Below are 27,798 nucleotides of genomic sequence, written 5' to 3' on the forward strand. Positions count from 1 at the left end.
GTGAAGCTGCATCTTCAGCCTTTCAGAGCTGATTTCAGGGCTAAGCGCTGTCCCTGCTCCCCATTAATTACATTTACATAAAGTATCATTGCTGCTGCAGCTCATGCAGAGTTATCACCCAAACCTTCAAATTCTCTTGCTTTCTTTCCTTCCACCGTCCTGTTAAGAGCCCAGTTTCCTTTTGGGGAGTGCTGGTTTCCTTTCACAGGGTTTTTCACTGCTGTACAAATAATATGGAAGAAACAAAACAAAACCCAAGTTCAGTACTTAAACCACCACATCCTTCCCATCCTTTCCCTTTTCCCCATAGCTGTGTTTATCTTGGTGTTGTTTCTATAACAAAATGCAGCCTTAAACTTAAAATTGGAGACGTGCACTTGTTACTGCAGCCTTGCCACAGAAATGAGAGCATTTCATCTCATAACACACACATGCAAATATTCACATGCTCTGCCTCAGAGGTTGTAGTGCATGCAAGGAAGAGCTACTGAATTTATTAAACTGATAAATGGAGCTGATTTCTGAAAGCTAAAACCATGACAATATTTTTTTCTGCCTTGTGTTATTTTTTACATCAGCAAATCTCATGACAGGATTTCTTCAGAGAGCTGTAAAGAAATACAAGTGTTCTAATACTCCCTGTGAGCCTTTATTAAATTACAGAAATGGCAGTGTGTATTTTGAGAGATATTTAAGGGGATTGTTTGAATCTAAGTGTTTTCCCTAAGTGTTTCCTGTCTTGTTTACTGATAGAGCATTTAATAAAATTCACAGGCTGAGAAGGGGACAAAGGCAGGGGAGCTCTGTGTCGTGTCTCAAAGATTCTGTGTGCATGAATTAAGGTTCTAGAGACTGGAACAGGTTTTTGGAGATGGGCTTTTATTTAGAAACCTCTCAATTAGTTCAGGAGCTATAGCTGCTTTCTCTCACTTGAGGCTTCTGCCTTCTTTTTCCCAAGAAAACTTCAAATTCCCTGCAAAGGCTCAGTGGGTCAGGCCCATTGGCACTGTCAGTCTGTCAGTCTGTCCTGATGTGCCACTTGCCCATGTTGGCACCAAGTTGCACGTTGTATATTTTTTATTGGAAAGATTATCATTTTTATTTTATTTTTTATTTTAAAATAATTTTTTTTAATTTTTATTTTTAAAATGAGCATTCAATACCAGTGTTTTCCAAACACATGGGGCTGTGCTGGTTCCTGGAAGAAGTGGGTGTGCTGTTTTAGGAGAAAAGCATGCTTTAGAGCCTGAGTGAAAAGCAGCAGTGACTCTCTGCCTGCATCCACACAAACCCTTATTCATATAAAAGATTGCACGTGGTTGCTGCAGGACTGAAGCAGGATGACAAAGAACAGAGGAGAAATGTTAGAATTATTATTATTATTAATGTTTAAAAGTTAGTGTTTTCTGAAAGATGTTCTGGGTAGGTGGACAGACAGCTCCCCTATGGACAGGGAGAGAGGAGCAACCCCCACCTCCTACCTAAAGTGCACTGGGCAGATTCTGTCTGTGCTTCACCCCTTGTGTTTGCTTCACATCCTTGATCTGCTGGGAAATCAAAATATTCAATGATATTCTTCTGAAGTGACTTCTGGAACCCCTGAGCTGGTTTAGGGTTCGTTCCCCATTTGCTTGGCAAGGGGATTTTTGTGCCTCTTTTGTTCTTTTAGAGTACAAAAATGAGATTGATGCTTCTGTGTCTTCTAGTTTTGAAAGTATAATCCAAATATAAAACATAGTCCAAAATATAGTCCAACATTTTCTTAGCAGAGAAAGTAAAGTTTATTTGAATGTAGCATGCTATATATAAACATAATTGATTTTTAAAGTTAAAAATGTTCTTTTTATAAATATGCTTATGAGATTTTTTTTCCTTAGAGGCATTCAATAGGTTTAATACTATAAATTTGTTTTAAAATAGCATATTGCTAAAATCTGAAACCACAGTATTCTATCAGGAAAGTTGGCCTACACATTCAGAGATCTTTGTCTCTGTCCTGAATTTTCTGATACTGACAAAACAACAACATAACACTGAGGTGGATACTGACCAAATATTGTGCTTTACAGCATAGAATATTTTACATACATTCTTTTTTCTAGAGTACACTTTCAGCATTTTGAAATTATAAAACATGAAATTAAAGCAAAACAGTAGAAATTGGCACACAAAAAAGAAAATATCATGCATGTGGAATACTATGTGCTGTTCCCAGGTGATCCTCACCCTGTTTGTTCTTGATTCTTTTCATTCCACTAATTCCAGATAGAACATAAACAGGTTCACAGAAATGGTGTCTGAAGTTACACAGTGGGTGTGGTTCATTCCTTACCATGTTTCTACTGTACATGAGAGAAAGCTGGTAATCTTCAGCTGAGGTCAAAGATTGTCATATCAATATGATATAAAAATTTCATTTTGTAAGTTATATTCAAGGAATGTAATCATGTGATTGTTTTAGGATTTAATGCGTGGTTATTATCCCAAGAATAGTCAGGTTAGTTTAACACATCCTGACAGATGGTTAGTGGGCAAGGAGAAATCCATGAGTAACCTGACACAGAGCAGCATTAAAATATCACAAATCTACGCACTGAAAATTATTGCAAATTATATTTGCATTATGTTTTGACAAGAGAGATTTCTTTCTGCTGGCACACAATAGGATAAAGGTACCTTAACCCTGCTATTCAGTTTAATACACTGCTAAAAATGGATATTCTGTCACAGTTCTAGCAGTGCTGGGTGGTAAAGAACAAACAAATTATCTATTTCTCTGATTTGATCTTAAAGTTAATTTAGGAGTTTAATTTCTGAATATGGAAATTACGTTGCTTCTGCAGAGAATATTCTGTTGACAGTAATACTTAGGAGTAAATATTTCTTTTTGTGCAGTTCCCTGCTGGAGGTGTTTCATAGTCATTTTCATGTACTTAAAATATAAAAGCTTTTTTTATAAACTTTAGCATTCCTGACAACATAGAAAGGAAAAAAAAAAGGTTTCGAAATCTTATACACATCTCTCACTGCTGCACTTTATAAATAACAGATAGAATTTTGTAACAAACCTGAACCATTTAAACATTTAAACCATTTTACTGGATTTTATATATTAGGCATAACAAAGTAATTCACTTCTGCAAAGTTTTCTGATTTTTGTGATGCAGGAAGACACTTCTGTGCTGGAATGGTGTGATGGCTCAGGGGTAAATATTGTCTGTAAGGGAGGGCTGCTGAGGTGTGTGCAGCCTGCACTGTCCTGGAAATGTTTCTTGACTTCTGAGACTCCACTCAGTTCAGTTTCAGGACAATTTACAGTCCTCAGGGCAACTTCACAACAACAACACACGCTCCAGCCCTGCCAATGTTGACAGGAACTTCCTAGAAAGGAAAAAGAAAAAGAAAAAGGAGAAAACATTTTTAGTAGCATCCTATGGATAGGACAAGAAATTCCTTTCAGATTAATAATTAGGCATTACTAATTATTCTGTTATATTAATCTGAAATTACTTTCAGATTAATATAACAGAATAATTAGTAATGACAAATTTTTTAAGCATTACATCAGTTTAATCTGAAATTACTTTCAGGTTAAATTGATGTAATGCTTAAAAAATTAGGTTTAACTAAGGTGTGAAAACACAGTCTGGGCTTTTTGGCAAAATTCAGTTACAAGTGTTTGGCCTGGGGTTGTCCCCCTGACATGTTCAAAGCCGTTCACATCCAGTGTTCCAAAACCAGGGAATGTTTTTGGTCCTCAAAACCAGGGACTTGGTTTTGGTCTTCATCTAACATGAAGACATTTTAGATGGCTGCAAAAGGATCCTGGCAGTGCAGGGCTTTCCTCTCGGTCTCAGTGGGGAGGGCCACAAATATGAAAGCCTGGAGGTGTCTCCAGAAGAGGCTATGGCTGAGAAACACCCCAGCTCTACCAACAGGGAATCCAAGCACTGAAAACCCCAAGTGATTTATGCAAGCTGGTTTGCTGGCCCGTGCATTTCCTCCACCCCTCGGTGTGAAAAGTTTTATGTGGTTATTTTGCAGGAGAGGGAACAGATATTTTATTGAAGCCCACCTCCAGTATTATATAGTATTACCCACACCCTGACATGTCGCTTTTCCCCAAAATGACAACAATTTCCCGGTTATTTGGACAGAATTATTCCTGGCTGCAGGAAGAGCCCCTGCCCTTCCTGAGGCACGCCCGTTACCTCTGTCCACTCGTTGTTCTGAGCATCGTAGGACTCCACGGTGTCCAGGTAGGAGTGGCCGTCGTAGCCGCCCACGGCGTAGAGCCGGTCCCCCAGGGGACAGATCCCCACCGCGTCCCGCGGCACGCTCAGAGGGGCCACCGTGGTCCAGGCATCCGTTTTGGGGTCATACCTGGGAAACGTGGGGGGCAAATTCAGAGAAATGCGTGCTGGAGACACGTTTCAGGTCTAAATTGCTGATATTTGCTTGTTTTCTCCTGTGCTGCCGTTCAGAACGAGTACAACTGAGATGTGATTCAGTATTGTGTTTGCTGGGAATGTTCTAACAAAGGCAGGAATGATGTATCTGATTCCATGTTCTCAGAAGGCCAATTTATTACTTTATAATACTATATTATATTAAAGAATATTATACTAAATATAGTATAACTATACTATATAGTTATATATAGTATATATCATTATATATAGTATATATAGTTATATAGTTATATATATAGTATATATAGTTACATATAGTATATACTATATATCTATAGTATAGTATTCTTTAATATAATTTAGTATTATACTAACAATATTATATAATATAATATTATACCAACTATACTAAAGAGTACAGAAAGGATACTAAATAATATAGTATTATACTAACTATACTAAAGAATACAGAAAATATATAAATGCTAAAAAGATAATAATGCTAAAAAGAATTATTGAATGCCAATAAGATAAAATATCTTATAATTAATAAGATAATATTACCGAATGCTAAAAAGATAATAATGAAAACTCGTGACTCTTTCCAGAGTCCCGACACAGCTTGGCCCCAGTTGGCCAAAGAGTCGAAACAACTCACACCAGAATCCAGTGAAACAATCACCTGTGGTAAAAAATCTCCAAACACATTCCACACAGGAGAAGCAAATGAGATAAGAATTGTTTTCCTTTTTCTCTGGGGTCTCTCAGCTCCCCAGGAGAAAAATCCTGGGCGAAGGGATTTTTTCAGAGAATGTGAATGCCACAATTCAGTTTTTGATTTAGCCACTAGAGGGGCCTTCAAGCACACAGAAAATGCTCCTGTTTTCACTTTTTGATTACAGTCTCTTCATTTCAATTACATTAAGCCATCGATACGTTTTAAACACAAATGGGACTTGAGGGGATGATGGCATGGGCACCAGTTGACTCAGCAAAACTAATTTCAATATATTCTTATTTTCTTCCTCCATAAAGCCTTTGGTTTTCTGTTTATTGTCAGAATTAATGTTTTCAGAGAAGTTTACCATAGAAGAAGGTAAATATCTTGTGTAGTAGATCTAAGTTTCTCACATGAAATGCGTGGCAGCATCTTACATTAATATTGATTTTATTTCTGATCTATTCCAATATAAATTGCAGTGAATTGCAGATAATTCCTGTTTTGCCCTAAGTAACTGAGAACAAAATTTGGCTGTTGTTGCTCACAACAGGGTTTAACACCCACTCAGTTTTCCTTTCTTTTCCCCATATGACAAGACTGTGATATTTCTCATATTTTTATAACTTTTATCCGTATCAGTCAAATTACTGGAAGCACGACTGAAAAGTGTTTCATTCCTACAGCACATGTCCAAGCAGCCTCAACCTGAGCTCAGGCATTTGAGAAATAGGAAGGTCACATGTTTAACTTGTCTCAGTACTTCAGCTCCTTTGGCCTGGCTCTTGGGTACCTCAGGCAGAAGGGAGGAATTTGCTGCTGATGTTTGATTCTTTTTTTATCACAAAAGCATTGGAAATCAGTTATTCCCGCTCAAAACATTCTCTCAAAAAGGTGAGATATGTTCTAAAAACACAACATTCCAACTGTGAAGAGAATTTATTCTAGAATCCCTTCTCAGGATGTAAAGAGAAAAGGGGAAAAAAGCAAAGTAATTTCCTACCTCTCCACGCAGTCGGAGAGGCGGGAGCAGTGGTTGGAAGCAGGAGCATCGTGGCCTCCCACGGCGTACAGGAACCCGTTGTAGGTGGCCACACCAACGCCACCCCTCCTCTTGGACATGGAGGCGCACAGGCTCCACTTGTTTGTGTGAGGATCAAAGCACTCCATGGATTTCAGGCAGGAGCTCCCGTCTCGCCCACCGACGGCGTACAGCCTGGGACAGCAGCCCACAAGCAGGAAAACAATTTCAGTCTTTATTCTCCCACTAATAAGAATTTTATCTGGCTGACTTCATTCAGAACACTTTAAAATTGTCATTATTTGCTGTGCTCTGGCACTTCCTTTGCTCAAAGGCAAACAGGTTAGATGTTTGCCATCTAACATAAAGACATTTTAGATGAAGTTACATTCTTCACTTACAGTGGAAATGTTCAAGCAGCCACACATGAAAATTAAGCTTAAAAATTCATGTCAGGTTCTCTAAATTTGAGCCAATAGAAAGAGCTGAACTGAAAGATGCTGCATATGTTTGAAACATATGGTGGCATTCCCTGGGACAGGGTTACAGAGTACAGACATATTATCACATTTAAAGTTTTTTCTGTGCAGTTAACTTTAATAACTTGAATAGATATCAAAAACATATATAAAACAAATATTAAATATATTTTCCTCTAAGTCTGTATTTAAGAAAATCTGCTGGACAGAAGGTACCACCTTGTGTCATCTTGTCTATTCAGCCCAAAGGTATTTAGCAAACAGAGATTTAGACAGCTGATATCAGGGCAACTTTTAGGAATAAATTGTGGTAATCGATATTAAAAATGTCAGAGGGTTGTGGCTTTTTGTCAATGAATTTTCCAAAGCCTGAACTTCTTTCTGGTCTCAAGCTGACTTGCGTGCTGCTGGGATGGAATGTAATGGAAGATGTGTCCAGGTGTTGAGTGTGCTGTTTTTTCTGCTCCCTTTCACACCTTTGTTATTGTTCTCTGCCTTGAAATTTAATTTATTTAGTGCAGCTTATTAGAGAACTAGGGAAATGTGGAACTTGCCCAGAGTAAATCATGTAAACCAGATCAGCTGAATTTTTCTTTGGAATTGGCTGTTTTATTCCAGTGACTTTAAAAGCTTTCAGATTTCTCTGGTGCATATTTTAACTAAAAGATTCTTCTGTTCACCATTAGAATAATAAAAAATCCCCAGCTCTCTCTCTCCTAATGTTTGTTCACTTGATAAAATTGAGTTTGGTTGTGCAGTTTTTTGTCTGATCCATCCAAAACTTGAGGCTTTGATTTATTTTCTTTTCACATCATGCCATTGATAGAGCCTGCTTGTTTACACAGCTTTCACAGGGCAAGGAAATCTCTGTATATACAAAGTGATTGGTTGGGATCCTTTGTTTTCCACAACATGTCTGCAAACACTTTGGTGTTTCCCATTCTCCAAGGAAAAGACCAAATATAGCATCATTGACTGATGTTTTCAATGGACCATTTATTGGTCCAAAAGTGCTGCTCCACAGATATGCAAAGGCTTTTCTGGTGGGGTTAAACAGGAAAAAACATGGTGTGGTTTAGGAAAACAGGAAAAGGAGAAGCATTCTCTTGGTTGGAGCGCAGCAGTGGCACTGAGTGATGGACATTTGATCTCCTGCTATGCCAGAAATTACATCACCAGACTAACAGACGTGATTTAAGCCCTGCTGGAGACAGTTTGTATCAGCAATGATTGAGAACAGAGTCAGGATCGGGCTGATTTCCTCTCTGACAAAGTGGTTTCCTGCATGTTGTTGCTGTGGAAGGCACCAGGAGGAGTTTCTGGTGGAGTTTCTGCTGAGAACATTTCCTCTGAGCTACAGCAGGGACCTGGAAAGGCACTTGTGTCTCTCTTGGACTTGTGGGCTACAGTTTGAGTGCTGCCTTGTATGAATGCAAACCCCCAGCTTGCATTTACAAATACCCCTCTGGTGGCATCTTTGTTTCTGCTTTTTATCCTTCTCTTTTTTGGGAATTTACAAGGAGATCAGGGAAGCCAGTGGCAAAGGTTCCAGGTAAATGCAGTTGTCTGTAACTGAGTGTTCCCAGCCCCTACAGACTGCTGAGAGCTTCCCACAGGGTTAAATAAGAAATGTTGGCTCAAACTGTATTCTCCATAACCAGAGGCTTTTTACAAGATTTTTGTAAGATCCACAGTTGTCTGTTCCCATGTAAAAGGGCATAAGTGGCTTTAGCATCTTAGCAGAATCTTTAAATACATTAACCCTTGATTTTGTGTATTTAAGCAAGAGATGGAGGGTGGAGCAAATCTGGATAGGATAAGATTTATAAGAGGCTGTTTATTCCATACCTAATTAATAAACTCATCTTCTTTCCATTAAACACTTCATACACCTTTTTAAAAATTGGCTGTGAATTTGTATGACAAAGGAAAGATTTTGTTTCCATACACATTAAGTCTATTTAGACACAATGATCTTAAAGTGTAAACAAAAACTTGTAATATTTTTTTAAAGTAGCTGATTTTATATCCCCATATGTTACATTCTAGGTAAAATTTTGATGTGCATGTAATAACATTTCCACATTGCTATCATTTAAAAGGGCTGAAATGTTTAAAAACCTGACTGCAAGCCTGAAATCAATTTACCACACAGCAGAGGAAAGGCTTTCCTTTCTTATTTCTACGCATTACATTTTTCTCTTTGTTTCCTCGAGGTCATTAATAACCATAAGCCTGAAAATAAAATTCGGGGAGGTGCATTTGCAGGGAAGGAAGCAAATGGAAGCCCAGAGAGAGGTTTCCCTTTTCCATACTTGCTGTTGAGGGCTGCCACCCCGACGGTGCTCCTCGGGGTGGACATGCTGGCCACGTAATTCCACTGCCGCGCCTGCGGGTCCCAGCGCTCCACCGTGTTCAGGTAACTCCAGCCATCGTGGCCTCCAACTGCATACATTGGTCCTTCAAGCATTGCTACTCCTTCAGAGATAGAATTAGGGACAGAGAATAGAATTAGGGACAAATTATCTCCTGGTTTCAGTGACCAGCGGCGAATTCATTCCGTGCGTTAATTCCCTGCCTGCAGATAAGCAATTTCGGCTGGTATTAAATGATCTGAAAGCTGCCTTTTCATTTGGAAGAATAAATAGAGATAAACAAGCACTTCACATACAGTGCTCTTCTGAATAACCATTATCTTTTGCCAAAAGATTAGAGGAAAGCTGCTTTAGTTCTGATGTTCTCTTCTTGGACTTTTATCTCTTTCACTTCTGGTGACCTTGCTCTGAAACAAATTTGAGCCCCTAACTGGGGAACGATGTTGTTCTCCTACAAAAAGGCAAAACTCAAGTCAGGCAATGAAAAACATGCCCAAACCAACAACGTCTCCTAATTCTGAGCCAGCGGAAGCTCTGTAGTGCTGCCAGCACAAAGCCTGGGTGGGTGGGGAGCTGGCTGTCCTTACCAGCTAGAGCACCACAACATTTTAATGCCTCTTGGATGAGAGCTGGCTCCTATCAGCTGTCCTTGAGGCACAGGAGAGCCAGCTTGGCTGTCCCTGCAAAGCTCTGTGTGGACAAAGCCTGGGCCATTGTGCTTCTCCAGAGAAGGGCTTTGGTGCCTTCCCTTTGCGAGCTGCTGCTGCTCTTTGCTCCCTTTGTTAGGTGAGGCAAAATGTTTCAATCCAGCTGCTTAAAAGTTTTCTAAATCTGTCTTTCAGGCCTAAATATACATGGCCTGATTTCTTCAAAAGCACCAACTGCACAGAATCTCCCTGAAGGTAGTGGGGACTGTAAGTGTGAGGCAGCTTTGCAAACCAGGCGCAGATTGAAGCCAAACTTTGGGCACTCCAATTTATGGCTGTGACCTACTTGTTGGGGAGAATTATGCCCCTGCAGTCAGGAATTATAAATATTTCAATGCAAATTATTTCATCTGTTTGGTCTTCTTCCCCCTTGCCACCTACTAGTATTTGGTTTCATAAATTTGGTGCTCTAGCTGGTAGGAACCCTACACGACCCTTTCTCTGTCAAGCAGTGGTGAAGGTGACATAGGCCACATTGTTTTGCTAAATAATTCTGGATCAATCTTCCTCTATTATCCATAAAAATAGAAATATTCCATGACATTTGAACTTACTGATGATTTCAAGCAATACCTGTTTCTGTAACTTAAGAGAAGCCAGCTTTTTCACCAGCCTGGGATATATAAATTTTTCAGAAATCATCATATTTCCTCTGTTACAGTCTACTCAGCCTTATTTTTTATAGTTCTGGAAATAAATTCTAGATTTCATATTCATATTATTCCTTCAGTGTGAATAATATTAAGGATTATTTCGCAGTAAAAACCCATGGATACTAAGCCACAGCAGAGCTTTGTAAAACTTCTTTTAATTACAAAATTAGAACTGGTGAAGTTGTACTTATTTCCATACACTGATTTCTTCAGTGTGGGTAATTTCCTGATCTGAGTTACAGAAGTGGTTGATATCTCTGGGCTTATTTCATAACTTATTTAAAAAAAAATAATAAAATCGGGCTGTTATTGTATTGCAAACGTATCCCTTGACCATTAAATCATGTGAAAAGTTAATTATTTTTCCTATAGTTTAAATAGCTAAAATAATATATATAGTTATATGGTTTATACTTTGGAATTTCCTACCAGCAAAATTAACTCTGGAAGACCAGTGCTAGTTAGGTGGATACTAATAAAATCATAAAATCAAGGCAATGGGCAAATCTCTCTTTGAAAAACGTCCTCTACAAATATTGCTGCGTGTCTCTGCACGCTGTTAGAAGTTTTCTCAGCGGTGCTGGAGAGGATCAAACCCCTGAGTGTGTGCTGGGAGGTGTGCAGGGGCAGAGCCCCTCTTACCCAGGCCATGCCTGTGTGTGGACATGGGGGGCATCACGGTCCAGGCCTTGGTGACGGGGTTGAAGCACTCGACGATGTTGGAGGTTTTGAGCCCATCCCTGCCCCCCACGATGTAGAGCTTGTTGTCAATCACTGCCACCCCAAACTGCAGCCGCCGCCCGTTCATGGTCCCGATCTGGATCCAGCTGTTGGTCCTGAGGTCGTACTTCTCAATTGTGGTGGTGCCTGTGACAAACAGAGACAGCCATGGAGAGAGCAGTGCCCAGACACCAGCAGCCAGCTCAAAACGTGAGCAAATTATAAAATATTGAAATTTTGTGCGTGAGGTTTTGCTGTGAACTTCAGTTCTCGTGTGAGCACAGTGACAAAGCTGCATTAATTGCATGCGTGGTTGGCAAGTCTATGAGAATAAACTGGTGGCGAGAAATGGAGAATTAAATTGTGGCAGTGTGGCCTTCACATTCTCCGAAAAAATTCCTTCACCCAGGGTTTTTCTCCTGGGAGCTGAAAGGCAGCGAGAGAGGCCGCATAGAAAAGGAAAACAACTCTTATCTCCTTTGCTTCTCCTGTGTTGTGCTGGTGTGGAATGTGTTTGGAGATTCTTTACCCACAGGTGATTGTTCCATTGGATTCTGCTGTGAGTTGTTTTGACTCAAGCAAAGCTGTGTCAGGTCTCTGGAGAGAGTCACGAGTTTTCATTATTGTCCCTTTAACATTCAGTATGTATCTTTTCTGTATTCTATAGTATAGTATAGTATTCTTTTATATAATATAGTATAATAAAGTAATAAATTAGCCTTCTGAGAACCTGGAGTCCTCCTCAACATTCCTGCCTTCATCGGGGGTGCCCGAGCATTTACAATATGGCAATTTTTGTAGCACTGCACATTTTGGAGGCGAGTTAAATCTGTTGCTGAAATACCATGAGAGTAGGGGGTTTGTGGGTTTGTTTTGGGGCTTCTTTTTATTCCTTATGAATACAGTGCCTCACAACAATCTACTCTTTAACCATGTTTGTGTCTGAAGCATTAGTGATATTAAAACCAGCCTCCACCCATCTGTCTGAGGAACTGGACAAGCATCCTCAGGAATCCTGTGGGTATTTTCCCTCTTAGGATGGAGTCAGGCAGGAGGCAGGGCTGTGTGTGAGTGCACACCTGGTTCCCACAGGTATCTTCCCTGAGGCTCACCTGTGCAGCATCTGCTTGGCTGCTCTAACACATCAGACACATTTTCCATTTCTTTCAGGTCACTGGACCTGCACTAACATTTTACTGAAACCTTTCCTAAGGCAGCAGCTCTCTGCCACTCAGCCTGACACGTCTCCACACCCTGGCTCCCATCAGCACTCAGGAGCCACAATTGCTCCTCTGAGAGCTGCTGAGCACAGCGAGGCCACAGCTCAGTGAGATCCGAGGCAGAATTGCCACTGCACCCTGGAGCTCAAATTCAGCTCAGTCAAAGGCAACCAGATGAGGAAAACAGAGCTGATTTCTTGTTCCTTGACCGGGATTTGAGACCAGACAAGTGGTGTTTGGGAGATAACAACAGGCAGTTTGTGGCTAAGAAATTACTTTTACAACAAGAAAGCAACCATGCAATAAAGCAGAGAAGAAAGGTAGGATTTGGTTCAGAGATCTGTAAGAGATCACCTGATGTACTCCAGGAATTCAGTGAAATAAGAGTTTATCTCATGCTGTCTTTTCTCTTATCTATATGTTTTTCCACATGCATAGGTTGGGAAAGAAACCAGCTCCATCTGCAATAAGAGACAGAAATTCTGCTTTCTCCCCTTTATTCAGAGCAGCTGGGTTTCTTTGCCTGTTCTTTCCATCTTGTTATTCTGTTTGCTGCTCTTTGCTTTGATTCTTTCTCATTTATTCTATGCTAATGTGTGAGTGCCCTAAAGTTCTCCACTTCAAAGGAAATCTCTCACACTAACTAAAACACAGGGAAAATGCAGTCAGGCTTGAGTGTGTTCAGCCATACCCTGTGGGCTGCAATTTTTACAGAGGCTCAAAGATTTGAAAGCCACAAAACCTAACGTGGTTTAGGCACATTCCCATTTTTCAAAATTCCAGCCCAAAAGCACCTCTTTGATCTTCTTTTGATCATTGGAATTCGAGATTTGTCTTGGTATCCCACCTGAGATAAGCACAAAGGCAAAGCTGGCGTTGCCTGGTGCCTGTCTCCATCACAGGCAGTGCGTTATTGCCAGGAGTGGAAGATATTCCCTTCTCAGAGCTGTTCCTCCAGAGCATCCTGGTGTCTTTCTGCTGTTCCTTTGTCTCCCAATCCAGCCCAGGCTCCAAATCTGAGTCAGAGCTGTGGAGGACAGCAGGAGGAGCAGAAGTGCTGCTCTTCTTACCCATCAAAAGGCAAAAGTTCAAACAATTGGCTTCACTCCAAGGTAAGAAGTAAGAGAGGCACCAAGAGGAAGTGCAGATGTTGACTGAAATAACCCTTTCTTTGCATAACCTTTACTAGGAAAAAATGATTGGAAAATTGTGTTCTTATTTCAAGGGAAGATACTTTAAAGATTACCTGATTGTCTGATATAATTCATAAATACTCAGTATCGCTAATGAATCTGCTTAATTGCACCAGATTAACTCCAATTTGCTAAATTGTGCTAGGAATGAGTGTTTTCATGTTGTGCAGGGGATGAATGTGTATTCTGCACCTGATTTGATTGCACAGAGATAGGCAGGTAGCTCTGCAAGGTCTCTCATGTGGGGAAAAATCAGTCGTCAGCAGCTTTTTGTAAACCATGAAATGGATTATCTTCTTTGTGATTCTATTAAAAGTGAACTCACACAGCTAAAAGTAATTCTGTGCTGCGAGTCGCTAGACTTTAAACTAATTAGAGTTCTCTGGCTCCAAGCTGTGGGTTTGAAGTTGAGGTTCCTGCAGAAAATGATTTAATATTCTGCTTCCTAAATAGAATAGTGCAATGTTTAAAGCTGTAACCTGATTGCAGTTGTGAAAATCAAATAATAGGAACTGGAATATATTTATAATAATTAACTTTCAACTACAAATCTGGAAAACAAACCAAACCCCTGTGTTTGAAGTCCTGAAGAAAAGCTGTGTTCATGAAAAATACAAATCTTTCCACCTGGAATGTTCTAATAAGGATTTATAAGCATTAGGTAGGAGTTCTCTCTAGTTCAGTGATGCTTTTTGGTTTTATTTTTCTGCTTCTCTGAAATTTAAGCTTTCTTACTTTGTCAGAATACAGACTACAAGGTTCAATATTAAACAAATCTTGAAACATTTTAAATATTTATTTTTCCTTCAGATTTCTAAATTCAACTATCTTTTGCAAAAATTCATACAAAGTTTAATCTTAAAAATCACCATATGACTCAAACTTCTTTAGTCTGCACCTAAGTGTATTGTTTACAAATATGATTCTTGCAAGAAGAAAGCTCTTCTGACACATAGGATTCTGTTCTGTGATTTGCTTTTTTTACTTTTTTACCCCTAAATTGACACTTTCCTATGGAAAATATTTCACTAAATGTCATATATTCCCCGGGTGTCTGTAATACAATGAATTAATCCAATCAAATGAACTTGTGGGCTTACCTTTGGTGGCATCCATGCCTCCCACAGCATAAAGGGCACCCACTGTGGATTTTCTGGGCTTGGTGCGAGGGCTCTGCATCATGGAGCGTCTCTCTGGCAGCAGGTGGTACTTCATGGCCTCCATGAGGAGTTTCTGACACTCAAGGTCGTCTGCAAACATTGGGCTGTTTTCTAGATCAGCCAGGAGCTAGGAAACGAGGGGGAAAAAACATCTTGATATGCAGCTAAATCATTAAAATTGCATGTACTTGAATAATTGAAGTATTTGTAGCTACAAATACTCATTTTGAGCTCAGCACTCACTTGTGCTTGGCTGGGAACTCTGCTTTCATGCAAGCAAAACTGTATAGAGGTGGAAGGGAAAAGTAGATGGGTGTGATGGCTTTGATTAATTTTTTCCTACCTCTTTCTTTTAACTCTTAAAAAAGGTTCAAATCAGAAATTTGTGGTACTGCACTCTCTATACAAAACTCCTTATGTGAGTAAATAAATCTAGTATTAGATGATGAGTATTAGAAGATACTAAATATATTTAAAATAAAGTGTTTATGGTACTTTTATATGCTATTGAAGGTAGAATATTTGCAGCATCAGTCATGCAGAGTCATAGAGTGTCCTGACTCTCTCAATATTCTATATGCAGTTTTGAGGAAATATAAAGCTTCCTCTATGATACAGCAGTGTCACCTTTCTGTAAACACAATGTCCAGCTCTGGAGCTTGATGGATGAATAGTCCCTTCCAGAATTAAGGGACAAGTGATGTCAGTGCTCAGAATTGTCAGCACTCATTCCGGCCCTTTTATATTTGTCTGCTTTTTATGGCAATAAAGAAAGAAGCATTGTGGCTTATCTGTTCTGCAGTTTGATAAATCTAAAGAAATATCTTTGCATGTTATCTAAATTGCTGTGCTGTTAGAGGGGAGCTATTCCAACCCAGCATTGGAACACTTGGCTTTTGGAATAGACCGGCATTTTTTAGAGGTAATCCTGAGCCTGGTAGTCTCACTGGCAATGGGGGGTTTATTTTCATCTGTGTTCAAAAACAACGAAGATAAATACTATATCATTAAAAAAAAATTTAAAAGGGCGAAAAAATACCACTAATCTGCAGTCCCAACCAGAGCCTTCGCACAAAGCTCTCCTCTCTGCCTGCAGGATGCCCGGGACAGGCACTGTTAACCCTTCGTGCTCCTACCTGGGGTGGCAGCAGGGGCAGTCTGATGTAGGAGAGGAGCATGCCCAGGTCCTGCTGGCGGGTTTGCAGGTCGTGCCTCACCCACATCATCAGGGCCTGGAAAATTGCCTCCTCGTCCGGCACGTTGATGTCGTCGCTAGACAAGAGCTTGGCAATTTCATTAGCTGGGAGCAAAAGAAATTCCTGGTTTTTTATTACTTCTATGAAGTGCTCCTAAAAACAAAAGAAGATTTCAATGCACTGGTGATTTTCACAAGTAGAAGTAGCTTTTTCTTCGATGATGTAGGCTTTGTGAATGTTTCATTCAGGAAAATGCTGTGGATATTTTAAAGATCACTGAATGTCCTTCTATCATTTCAGGGAGATTTTGGTAGGGATTTTTTGGTAGATTTTTTAAGGGAGATTTTGGTTGCTTTTTGCTGCCCTGCTCTTGCAAAACTGAGGAATAATGCTCATTTTCACACCACCATGCTGCAGATGTCTTTGTCCTGGCTTAGGGATTTGCCATTGGCACTTTTCTTCATCAGTGTGATCTTAACTCTGTGGCTTGATAGAAATGCTATTCGAAGATAAAATGTGCATTTTAGAAGCGCCAAGTGGGCACTCAAATAAAATGTGTCCCTTCTGTTGCAGATTCAAAGGTTTTGAGCCAAATAAACCAAAACCTTCCAATCCTTTTACAGCAAGCTGTGCCAGCTGTTGGCTCTGTGACCGTGCTCTTAGGGCAGGAAAATCCAGCAAAGGAAATCCAGCTCACTTTTCTCTTGGGCAATACAAAGCTGGACAAGCCCCAGTAAAGGGTTATCAGCATTTCAGCTACTGCTCTGATCAAACTCCCCAACTCCAGAAGTGACCACATGTGTTAAATACCTAAAGCCTTTAATAGAATTAATTTTCATTTTAAAAATATCGTACAATTGAGTTACAACAATATCATAGTTGATATCAATATATAGGATATAAATATATATATTATCTCATTCCCTATATAGGATATAAATATATATATTATCTCATTCCCTATCAAATTCCAAAGGAAAAATGAAATTTAGTGAAGAGAGAGAGGGTGTTATGTTACTTTCAAAGAGATGCATGTAGGAATTCATGAGTGCATTTGAAATATAATTTCTATTTCTGTACCTAGAATTAATATATCTTCTGTAGGAACCAGATTGAAATAGGGCAGTTGAAGAAATTTAGTAACTGATATTTTATTGTTTGTTTTCAGCAGTTTCTTCACTTTCTGTAACTCTTTTCAAGTGTAGCCAGGATGCAAATACAGAAGTATCACTGATTAAAGGAGATGTCAACTTTGCTCTGTTATGCATATCCTGCTTTAATATTTGTGACATTCAGAAACAGGGACAGGAAGGCCAGTCCACTTCTAGTTACAAATATAGCCCCAGTTGTTTATCAGAACGAGCTCTATCTGCACGAAAAGATACCAGGCAGGAAATTGTTAATACTCTGCCTCTGTGGCCAAAATATTGCAGGGGAAGGTTCCCATTGTGTCTGTTTTATTGAATGGTTCTGGTGTTTACAGCACATCTGGAAATGGAATGGACTCTGTATTTACAGGACAACTTTCCAGCCTTTCCCCTGAGTTCCACATTTTCACCAACACGAAACCAACCTGAGTGTTTTACTTAGCCCCCTCCACAATGTTTATGTGTTTATGCATTGTTATCATCTCCTGTTCTCCAAAGGCTTTTTGTAATATCACTGCAAGGGTTTGAGACAGATTTTTATTTCAGAGGTGTGGTTTTCCTCCTCTCTTTCTAAGCTGTCAGTAGCAAATGTGGTGGGTGGGTTTGTGGTCCAGGCCCTGTTTCATGGCAGCATTTTCAGTCTGTTCCATGCCAGAACAGGAGGTGATTCTAGAAGTTGTTTTCAAGGAAAATAATATAAAACTTATGCCCAGTGCAGCTGAGTGTCACAGAGCCATCATGATCCTTCATTTCAGGAAGTTCTTAATGACTCAACTCTCAAATTTTTGACACATGGTTTCAAAAAATAATAAAGGGTTAACTCCTGGGAAAGACTGGAGGATTCAAATGGTTAAAAAAACTATAAACAAAAATCATTGTCATAATCTCTTTGCTGTTTATAGTCTCAACATCTCTTACTGTCATAAAATCATAAATCCAACCCTATGATTTTATTTCAGTTTTGCAGAAATCTGAGCCATAATTTTAACCCCACGTTCTCGCACTGGTGGGAGGAATGAAGCAACAGTAGAGGGGGATTTCCTGAATTTGGATGAGTACAAAAAGGTTTGGAGCAGCAAGGACAGCACTGTTTTATACAGGCTGAGCAAACCTCTATCTGAAATGCCCCATTTCAAACTTTGAAATGTAGAGGGGGTATAATTGCTGCTAAACAGAGAGTTCATTGCTGTGACAGGGAGGAGCACAGGCAGTGCCCTCATCTGCTCAGGCCTCCTTCAGCAGGTGAACAGGCACAATGCCCTGCTGGAGAGTTCTCAGTATTTTGAAGCCTCTAAACTGATTCTGACATCCTCCCCTAATATTTCAAGCAGAAAGCTGCCATGGGTCTCCTAACAAGTAGTTCTTTTTATATCTATTTATCTCTAGCAGTTGCCATTCTTTTTGTGTGTTTTAAGCTGTGATAGCACATCTTGTTGCCCTGAATATTTATCCCTCAATTTGGTTTCATAGCAAGTTGTCTCACTTCTCTGTTTCCCATGCTCTGAATATTCATTTCTTGCTTTGAGCCAGAGGAGGATTGTGCTCCAGTCAGGGACGTGCTTCTTTTTCAGCATTCCAAATCTTCCCAATACATTCTTTGTTTTGACTCTTTTTATGAGTGTCTCACTTTAAAATCAGCTTTAGGATTTTCTTTGTGTGGAATCAAAGGCACGATTGCTGTTTGCCCCTAGACATGAGCCACGTTAAGGCCCTATTACATTTTTTGGCAGGAGCAGGTACCCCTCGTCCTGCAAATTTAACTTCACTGAGGCTGCATTTCCACGGGGCCAACCCCTGAAGTGGGGAGCAACAGCAGTGAGTGTTTCTGTAAGCAATGGGGACTGCAAAGCTGTTGGCTGTTCACCTTACCATGGTGTACGTGTGGGCCACCTTGAGGAGCTCGGAGCAGCCCTGGGCGTCCCCAAAGGAGCGAATCCCCAGGCAGTTGGAGGGGTGGAGCTGCTTCATGAGGAAATTGCAGCACACCTCAATGACCTGGGAGAGCTGCAGAAGGCATGCAGCAGCCAGCAGACTCTCTATGGTGTCTTCTTTCAACTCGAGGATACCTGGGCAATTTTCATTTAGGGAAGGAAAAAAAAAAAAAAAAAGAAAAAAAAGAAAAGAAAGTTTTAAGTCATTTCCTTTGTATTTTTGTTATTTAAAATCTTGTTGCTCTTTGGCTTTTCTCTGAGATGTCCTGTGGTTCACAAATTTACCTTCCTTTCTTGCTGAAGGATTCTTTAAACAGATATTTTAACTTACACGATTTGGTGGATTTTGAATACAATGATTGGGACATTTTTATTGGAACTAACAGCTTTAGATCCAATCTGGATGGTGAAAAAAAAAACCAAAAAACCAAAAGAAAATTGTGATTAGGGAAAAAACCTTTCCCAAAACAGGGCTCTGAGTAACCTGGTCTTGTGGAGGGAGTCATGGCTGGAGATGGGTGTTTTTTAAACTCCCTTCCAACGTAGAGTATGAAAATTCATATATTAATGAACAAAAAATATGTATGAATTTCTATAAGCAGAGCTTTAGTATGAAATTCATATGTTAATGAACCAAAATATAAATAAATGTCTATAAGAAGAACTTTAGTATGAAAATTCATATATTAGTGAACAAAAATATGTATAAATGTCTATAAATGGAACTTTAGTATGAAAATTAATATGTTAATCAACAAAAGTGTATATAAATTTCTATAAGCAGAACTTGAGTATGAAAATTCATATATTAATGAACAAAAATTTATATAAATTTCTATAAACAGAACTTTAGTATGAAAATTCATGCATTAATGACCAGAACCATGTATAAATTTCTGGGAGCAGCTCTGGGGCAGGTTACCTGTGTATGCGTAGCGCACCAGAGCCTTCAGCGCCTCGGGGTCCACTCCCTCCATCTTGATCTCCTCCTGCTTTGCTTCCCTCACATCGTTGGTGAACATGGCAGCAAAGTAATCAGAGACTGCACTGAGAACCAGCCTGCAGGGGAGGCAGGGTTAGCAGAGGTGCCTCAAGGTTTTAGATTTTATATTTTTCACATTCTGTGCTGCTTTAGTGTGTGGGTCTGAGCTTCATATTATGGGATGGTGAGCTCTGTGCACAGAGCAGGGAGACAAAACAATTCCTGCTCCAGCTGGGGACCAAGGACAAATGATCCAAACCTCAGCCCAAGAGCACAAACACCGTGGGCTGGAGAGAGAAAAACAAGCAGGATGGGACTTCATAACCTAAAACTATAATTGGACAATTAACTCCAATATGCAAAACTTATAAAAGTGTCAGACCTTGTGACCCATCGTGCATTTTGTGACCATTTTGGTTCATCTTGGGTGCAGCCCTGGCTGGGCTCTTGTACTGCCCAAGGTGGATCCATTGAGGCCTTTAAATAAATCCCTGCTTTATTCTTTAACTCCATCCTAGCCTCTGTTCTAGGGCAGCCTTCACAAGGCATCAGCAGAACAGCAAAGACAGTAAATTACCTCATCATCTCAGTACCAGGCAGAAAATCCAGCTTTATTATGTTATGAACTGTGTGTACAACAGAAACAATTAGCATAGGAGTCAAATCTTGCAGCAGTGAAGTTAAAAGAGTAATTAGTAATCTAATTTTCTCCCAGAGTGCTTATCTGGGCAGATTTTCTTCGCTGATCTTGCTGTGATTTGACAGCAGCAAGAAGAGAGGGTGGACAGTGCCAGCAGTTTGCATTTGAATTTTATTGTGTTCAAAATAACAGACATGAAAAGTTGACCGCATGATTAGCTGGGGTCCTAATTAGAGTAACTCTCCATTCACAACCAACCAGGCCGTTCATAAACTGAGGCAGCTTTTTTGGGAGCGTGAGGCAGACAGGAGCCGGGGAGCTGTACCTGTGGGCTGGGATCCGTTGGTCGCCAGCGATGAGGAGCACGTCGCAGAGCTGCTGCTGCTGCAGGTAACTCTCCATCTTGCGGAAGGTTTGCTCCGCGTGGTTCGAGGACTGGAAATACTCATCAGAGCCATTGGTGCCCATCCCCAGAGAGCTGCTGGTGCTGGACAGCCTGCCAGGGACAGAGGCAGGGATGAACACAGAGTTAGAAATCCATTTTAAACGCTGACGACGTTGATTTTTATTCAAAAGGCAGCACAGAAATTTTTAAAAGTCCCACAGTCCTGGTCTTACCATGGCTTCTTCCCACTTTTTCTCTTTGCTATCTGGAAGTGTTAGCGTTCAAAAACACATAATCACAGAAGCAATTATATGCGGTGCTTTTTATTGAAGAGCTCTGGGAATTGGGGTGATTTCCACCCAAATCTGATTCCGACCATACATTCAAGGTGAACGTGTTTTATACTCTATCGTTATATAACTTTCATGATAATTATCAAACTTATATTGTTCTATTGTATACACAGATTTCAGCTAAACGTAGCCCCCTTTAAATTTCCAACATAGTTTCTCACAATTCTTCTTATGGTTATATAATAATTACATTTAACTACTAAACAATCATCACATCTAACAATTATATCATTTATCATACTGCTTACGCAGGTGCAGTGATCTGAGAAAATACAAGGCCTAATATTTTCAAAGACTATTTTTAACATTTTCCAAGGCTCCACTATCAGAAGTTTTTATTCATAAACCTGCACATAAACTGTACTTTATTAAGCTGTAAACAGCTGTACTTTATTACAGCTGTGTGTAGTAAGGGGTGCTTCCCCCTGGTAGTAGGGTGTGTAGTATTTGGCTGCTTCCATCAGTTCTGAGTGGATGGCACAGCACTGACATGGCAAATGCAACCTCCTGAGCACTCACAAACAGAATCCTCAAAAAAACCCCTATTTTCCTGTGATACTGACAGCTAAAATACCTCTTGGCATGAAATATTGGATATTACATCTTTAGGTGTTATTTCTGATCTCTTCTTACTTTGTCCATTGAATTACTTGAGTCAATAGTAATGAATCTGAGGACACTTTAATGAGCACCATGTAATTCTAGAGAAATTTCCAAATGAAAAGCTCATGGAACCTGTACGTGGCCTTTAGAATCTGAATGCAAACAATGGAGACAAATTAATTTCTCTGCCTTTCACAGAAATGTACAATATAAATAAATATATTCCTCCCACTCCAGAATTCTGTTAGCTTTCCCGATTATAGACAACCCATATTGTTTTTTCAAAACATCATTCCTTACAGCCATTAAATATGGATTTTGATGTAGATTGAAACACTTTCCTGACACTTCTTAGAAAAATCTTTATTTTTCTATTCATCTTTTTTTAGTAAATAATAATGCATTTGTTGGTATAAATTTATATCATATAGCTTGAAAATGCTGCAATATTTAACACTACTTTATCTAAAGATTGTTTAGAAAAACATTTTCTCAGTTTAATTTCATATTTTTTTCGAGTGCATAGCACCTGTTTTTTTAAATTTCCAAGCCCAACTGGGAAATAATGACAGCTGTTGACTAAATTTCCTTGTTGTCTTTGATATTGTTAATGCAAATTCATAAATGATTAGGAGAGATAAGGTCTCTTCACAAAATTAGCATATCAAATTTAGCAGAATATTGGATTACATCCACAATTTAACATCTAGTTCAGGAAACAGAGAAATAAAAAAGGGTAAGTCGGGTTGAATTGGTAGTATCAGAAAATAGAGATGTTAGATCATTCATTTTCAAAGATCATACCTCATTATATAGCTCATAGAAGCCAAGGGAAATAATTAAAAACCAAATTATAATGTAATATTGAATTGAGACACAGCAGTTTTCCATCCCCTTTGCAAAATGTTTCTGTCTTTATTACAACTTCAAATCCATTTTAGCTTAGCTTAGTTTAGTTTTAAAGAAAAATGGGAAAACCAAGTTCACCTCTAATATGTTTCCTTTGTCATCTTTGACTTACAAAAATGAATTTGTCTCAGTGTGTTTAATGACTCCACTTTCTTATTTGTTTTCTTTCAATGCTTCATAGGCAATGACAAAGCTGCAAAATTGGATTATATGCTCATTAGTTTTGTATCAGCTACTGGGTGCCAAATTCATACTCTGGAATGTTTTGTTATTTACCTCTTAAGCGTCCTTTAACGTTTTTCAGAAAATTATTTTTTGAAAAAAATATTTTTTTCAGATTCAATAGCTGCACTCTAATTGTTGTATCTCAGTACATTGCACTTAGCCCTGGTGTTTGCAGAAAAATCCTCAAATAATACTCAGCCATCCCAATTGTAAATAGATAGTACTGTTGTGTGAAATAAATCATTCCCCATAGCATGGATTTATTTGTGGTTAGAGAATCATTTCCAAGGGAGTGAAAGTCTAATTATTTCATTTAGTCATGGGTATTTTTTTCAGAAGTTTATTGGAGTCACATTTAACTACACTATAAATACCACTAATATAATTAATTATTTCAAAGGCAAAGGTCTTCAGAGACTGAAAAATACTGGAAGCAAAAACAAGTTCTCCATTAAAATTAATAATATAATTTCTGGTTGGTCTTCAGCAGCTGATTTGAAATGGTAGATATATAATGGAGGGGGAAAAATTAAATTCAAAGATAAATATTTATATATTTTCCTTAGTGTATGACTGTCAGACTCAAATATTGACCTTCAGAGTGTAGAACTGGGTAATGATGAACTAAAGTCAGAGATCAAAATATCCTCAAGGAAGGAGTCAGGAAAAGCCCCTGGAGTCTGGTGTGGAATTCTGGCAGAGGATGCTGAGGGTGTAGCACAGATAAAGATTTATTTCTATAAAATGTGCACAGGTTTGGGCAAACAAAAGCTGAGTATTCAGGAATAAAAGTTTCCAAAAGGGAGGGAAAATATCAATGGTTTAAATCAGGAACCCAAATTGTTTCATGTTATCTTTGTGCTGCTGTTCACTGGGATGAGGAGCTGTAATTAGCATTCTTAATAATGGCTTAAAATGTGGATTAGCCCGGAGAGATAAATCTGTATTTAAATTATTCTGAACTCACTGAGTTGTATGAATTTCATTTCAGGTAGAAAACCGAGTGAAATCATTCCAGAGTTTTCCTGTAAGGATTTGTGAAGGATACTCAAAATATGGTCCATTTTCAAAGAAACATGGAATTTTGAAACAGAAAGTATACATTGAAAACTTGGAGAAATAATCAAAAAGCATTAAGTGTCTGGATGACAAGGAGGACATAAATTCCAGCCAGCGTGGCTGGTCACAATGAATCATGTCAGAAAATTGCATTTTATTCTTTTTTTTCCAAGGTACCAAAGCTTACTGGGAGAAAAACATGAATTGTCAGAAGTCATCTCGCCTTCTGGATGGCTTCTGACACTATTTCACATGACATTTTCAAAACTGAGCTGGGATGGCAGGTTCTGAGTGAAATGAATACAAGAGATAGGAATAACTTGTTTAGCCACGCTTGAAATCTGACGGGGATTCAGTTCCAAAGGTGAACAAGGTGCTGAGAGAATTCCAGGCAAATCCTGCTCCTCACGCTGCTCCATGATTTTATCACAGAAAATCATGTGCTAGAAAGAAGGTCTAATTATTAATAATATTTAATTATTATTATGGGTAATTATAGCATATTGTACGTATTTTTTTTTCTTGCTATTATCATAGCAAGAAAAAATGTTTTCTGGGAACAGAATTTAAATACAGAAAGGCATCTTTGCCCTTTTCTCATTAAACTTTGGGGAATTTTTTACTTTTCAAAGAGCTGCTTACACCTCTGTTCCAATAATTATCTGAATGAAACACAAGGGAGGAAATGACAGGTAACAGCAAGATTTTTCTGGATCCTAAGAAAGCTGGGGCTCAGAAATGGTGTGTGGAGGTACAATTTCATCTTTTCTGTAATCAGAATTGATGGCATGAGTTTTGTGATTCATTCCAGGCCACAATTCTTTAAATTTCTGAATTATGTTAAATTAATTTTCTGTCATAATGGAGAACTCTTCACGCTAATCAGCAGAGCACTCTTCATTAATCAGTATATAAAGGATAAATCCAGATTTCCTCATTATTTAATTAGAATGTGATAACACATAAATGCCTTTTATTTGCCATACCATTTTTAAAATTCAGTGTTTTATTAAACCTCATTCAGTGTGTCTGTGGCCAAAACCAAGAAGAAAACCTGATGACAAGGAAGCTTAGAAGCACAATATTGCATAAAATAGTGATAAAGTTGTATTCATGTATTAATTGATGCTGATAAAATTTTAGCACATCGGTAACTGTCCCAGCCTCTGCCTTGAAATTTCTGCTGCAGTCATCTTCTTCATTTTTTATTCTTTATTGTGGTTTTTAGGGTATGGGTGAAAAGATTTGTCCTAAAAGAGTATGAGAAATTGTTGATGACTGCTCAGGTCATAACATTAACATGAGGTTGTAATAATGATAGAAAATCATGTAGCACATGAAGAAAAAATTAATTAAAATTTATAATTTATTTCAGTTAACGGAGAAACTCCTGACTTCCCAACTAAACTGAAAGCTCTGGCAATTCCTTTAGAGCTTGGAGCTCTTGAAACTGCCTGGTTTTAGCAATTTTTATTGCCAAGGCCAGCAAAAACTGGCCACTTGTCTCAGTCAGTGTTGGTTAAAATAACTTTTCCCATTTGGGATTAGAAGTGTAAATGTGCATTTCATTTACTGCCAACCACTTTTAGCTCCTTTGAGTTTTGTTCTTCCCCCAGACATGACAATGTACAGACAGATGTCATCGTGATTCAGAGCAGGATGAATTTGGGTGAGGATATTTTGAATCCCCGCCAGAAATAGAAATCAGGGATTCTTTGGGGTAATTCCAGTGGGAAATGGAAGCTGCACCCAAACTGCAGAGCCCTGAGCCCTTTGTGCCTTCTCTCAGCTGTGGCCACTCTGATTTTGAGGTACAAAGATGAATCAATCCAAACATCTCCTCAGTAAGGTGCTTCCCTCTGGAAATTGTATATTTATTACTTTTACAGAGGAATTGCAAAGTTCTTTTCCAGTCTCTGCAGATTAGTGTGTGAACTCTCTTGATTGTTGATCTACTTTTCCACTGTTGAAAGACCTCATGTGTACAGAAGGGTTTTATGCTCATTGTTTGTTTTCTGCAGATAATTGAGAAATTGAATAATCCTACATACATAGAAAGGAGTTTCTAACGGCTCTCATCCTGGTACAGAACTAATCTGAACATAAAACTTTGCTATAAACACTTTTAAAATACTTAAAAACCCTTATTTCTGTGGCATAGAAATTGGAGCTGAAGCAATATCCAATCAGCCTGGAGAGAACACTGCCTGCACAGCCTGAGTGTTTTATTTAATAGAAATGTTTCTACATTCAGGGGTGAAGTGAGTGTCTCAGACAAATAATTTCAATTAATGCCAGTTTAAATCACCATTCAAGAGCATTATCCTCCAGGAGAATTAACCCTGTATTCATTTAGATTATATAATAAAGAATAACTGAGTGAAACCTTTCAGGTAAAAGGATAGGAGTATTTTATATATTATCATCTTAAAATTATCCTCTATTCTGATAATGCCAAGTGGTCACTGCAATGCATGAATTCCAAACTTACATTTGCAGTACGTGATTGTGTTGGAGGGAAATTAAAAGTGAAGGAGAAACTCATTGAGGTTGAGTATTTCCTGCTCAACTTCCTGGGAGCACGTGATAATCTTTCTAAAGAACAAAAGATGATGTGACCAGAAGGCAGGATATAGCATCATGACCAGAATCATGATATAGCATGATTTGGAGCTGTCAGAATGTACAAAATGAAAAATAATGGCTTAATGCTGGATCTGAGCCCGTGGCATTTTTCTTTAGAGGACATAGAAAACAACATACAGGCCAATGGCAAGAAGAACTGGTTTTCACTCCAAGCCAAGATATTGGCAGATGAAACTCATTAACTCCATGTTTGGTCCTTCATTAAGCACCTTTCAGAAAGGCTCCTGATGGGGGAGCGTGAGGGGAGGAAGACCCTGATTTATGCTGCCCCTTTTGCCTGTTACTGGGGAAAGTGGAGCAGAGGGGAGCAAAGGGAGATCCAAGCACAAGAACAAAAGAAATGTGAAGTGGTTGTGCCTCCAGTGAGCAGAGCTTTGGAAAGACAGAGAGAAACAGTCTCAATAGCAATTATCCCTGCCCCTGCCAATCTGAGCCTTGCAGCTCATCAAGCATGGATCCTGCTGGGAGATTTCTGTGGATATCCTGATTTATTAAACCTCAAACCACTCATACCTTCGTACGTGCTTCTCACCTCTTTCTTGTTTTTCATCAAAGGCAAAGGAAAACTATTCTTGGGCTTCTCATGACCATTTCTTTTTTTACATTTTTCCTTTCCTGCATTTAGCTGGATCCTAACTAACAAATAACAAGACTTATCACGCTTTCCCCTTCAAGTGAAACACGATCCCCTAAAGGAAGGCACCACTTCAAATTTCATTTTGCTGTCTGAGACACCCCCAGTCACGTAAAAATCTCCAGGCTGGTTCCAAAATATCTCCTGACCTGATTCAGCTGATCTGCTGGATACCTCCTTCAAAGCTAAACACTACTGCACTGGGGACAAAAAGTGTGATTTTTAACCTATTTAGCCAGAGTGCCCTGTCATAATTACAGATTTATTAGAAATGAGGGAAAGAGGATGTGTGTAAAAGTCTGGGCAGCCTCACAGGTAGAAATCAGAGATGAGAAGTAGACTGAAGTTTTCTATTCTGTTTGAAGGTTTTGTAAGCCACATAAATTTATCTGTGATCAATCCTCTCCTTCTCTTAATTGTGCATTTACA

At 39.0% G+C, this 27,798-nt stretch overlaps 1 protein-coding gene across 2 annotated transcripts in view; it reads right to left on the reverse strand.

The window, feature by feature from the left end:
* Positions 1-1,757: 1,757 nt before the first annotated feature.
* KLHL4 (kelch like family member 4) overlaps positions 1,758-27,798 on the reverse strand; it is a 38,617-nt gene continuing 12,576 nt past the window's right edge. For both annotated transcript variants that reach the window (XM_071442171.1, XM_071442172.1), the window contains exons 3-12: positions 20,881-21,051; positions 19,856-19,992; positions 18,872-19,068; positions 15,795-16,007; positions 14,599-14,785; positions 11,008-11,232; positions 8,946-9,108; positions 6,134-6,346; positions 4,212-4,383; positions 1,758-3,381 (exon numbers count right to left, since the gene is read on the reverse strand). In XM_071442171.1, the coding sequence (XP_071298272.1) occupies positions 3,322-3,381; positions 4,212-4,383; positions 6,134-6,346; positions 8,946-9,108; positions 11,008-11,232; positions 14,599-14,785; positions 15,795-16,007; positions 18,872-19,068; positions 19,856-19,992; positions 20,881-21,051 (1,738 nt within the window). In that variant the 3' untranslated portion in view covers positions 1,758-3,321. The remainder of the gene's footprint in view (positions 3,382-4,211; positions 4,384-6,133; positions 6,347-8,945; positions 9,109-11,007; positions 11,233-14,598; positions 14,786-15,794; positions 16,008-18,871; positions 19,069-19,855; positions 19,993-20,880; positions 21,052-27,798) is intronic.

This window comes from Agelaius tricolor, unplaced genomic scaffold (genome assembly GCF_023055355.1).
Source record: "Agelaius tricolor isolate 1412-34295 unplaced genomic scaffold, bAgeTri1.0.p SCAF_17, whole genome shotgun sequence".
NCBI classification, from domain to species: Eukaryota; Metazoa; Chordata; class Aves; order Passeriformes; family Icteridae; genus Agelaius; species Agelaius tricolor.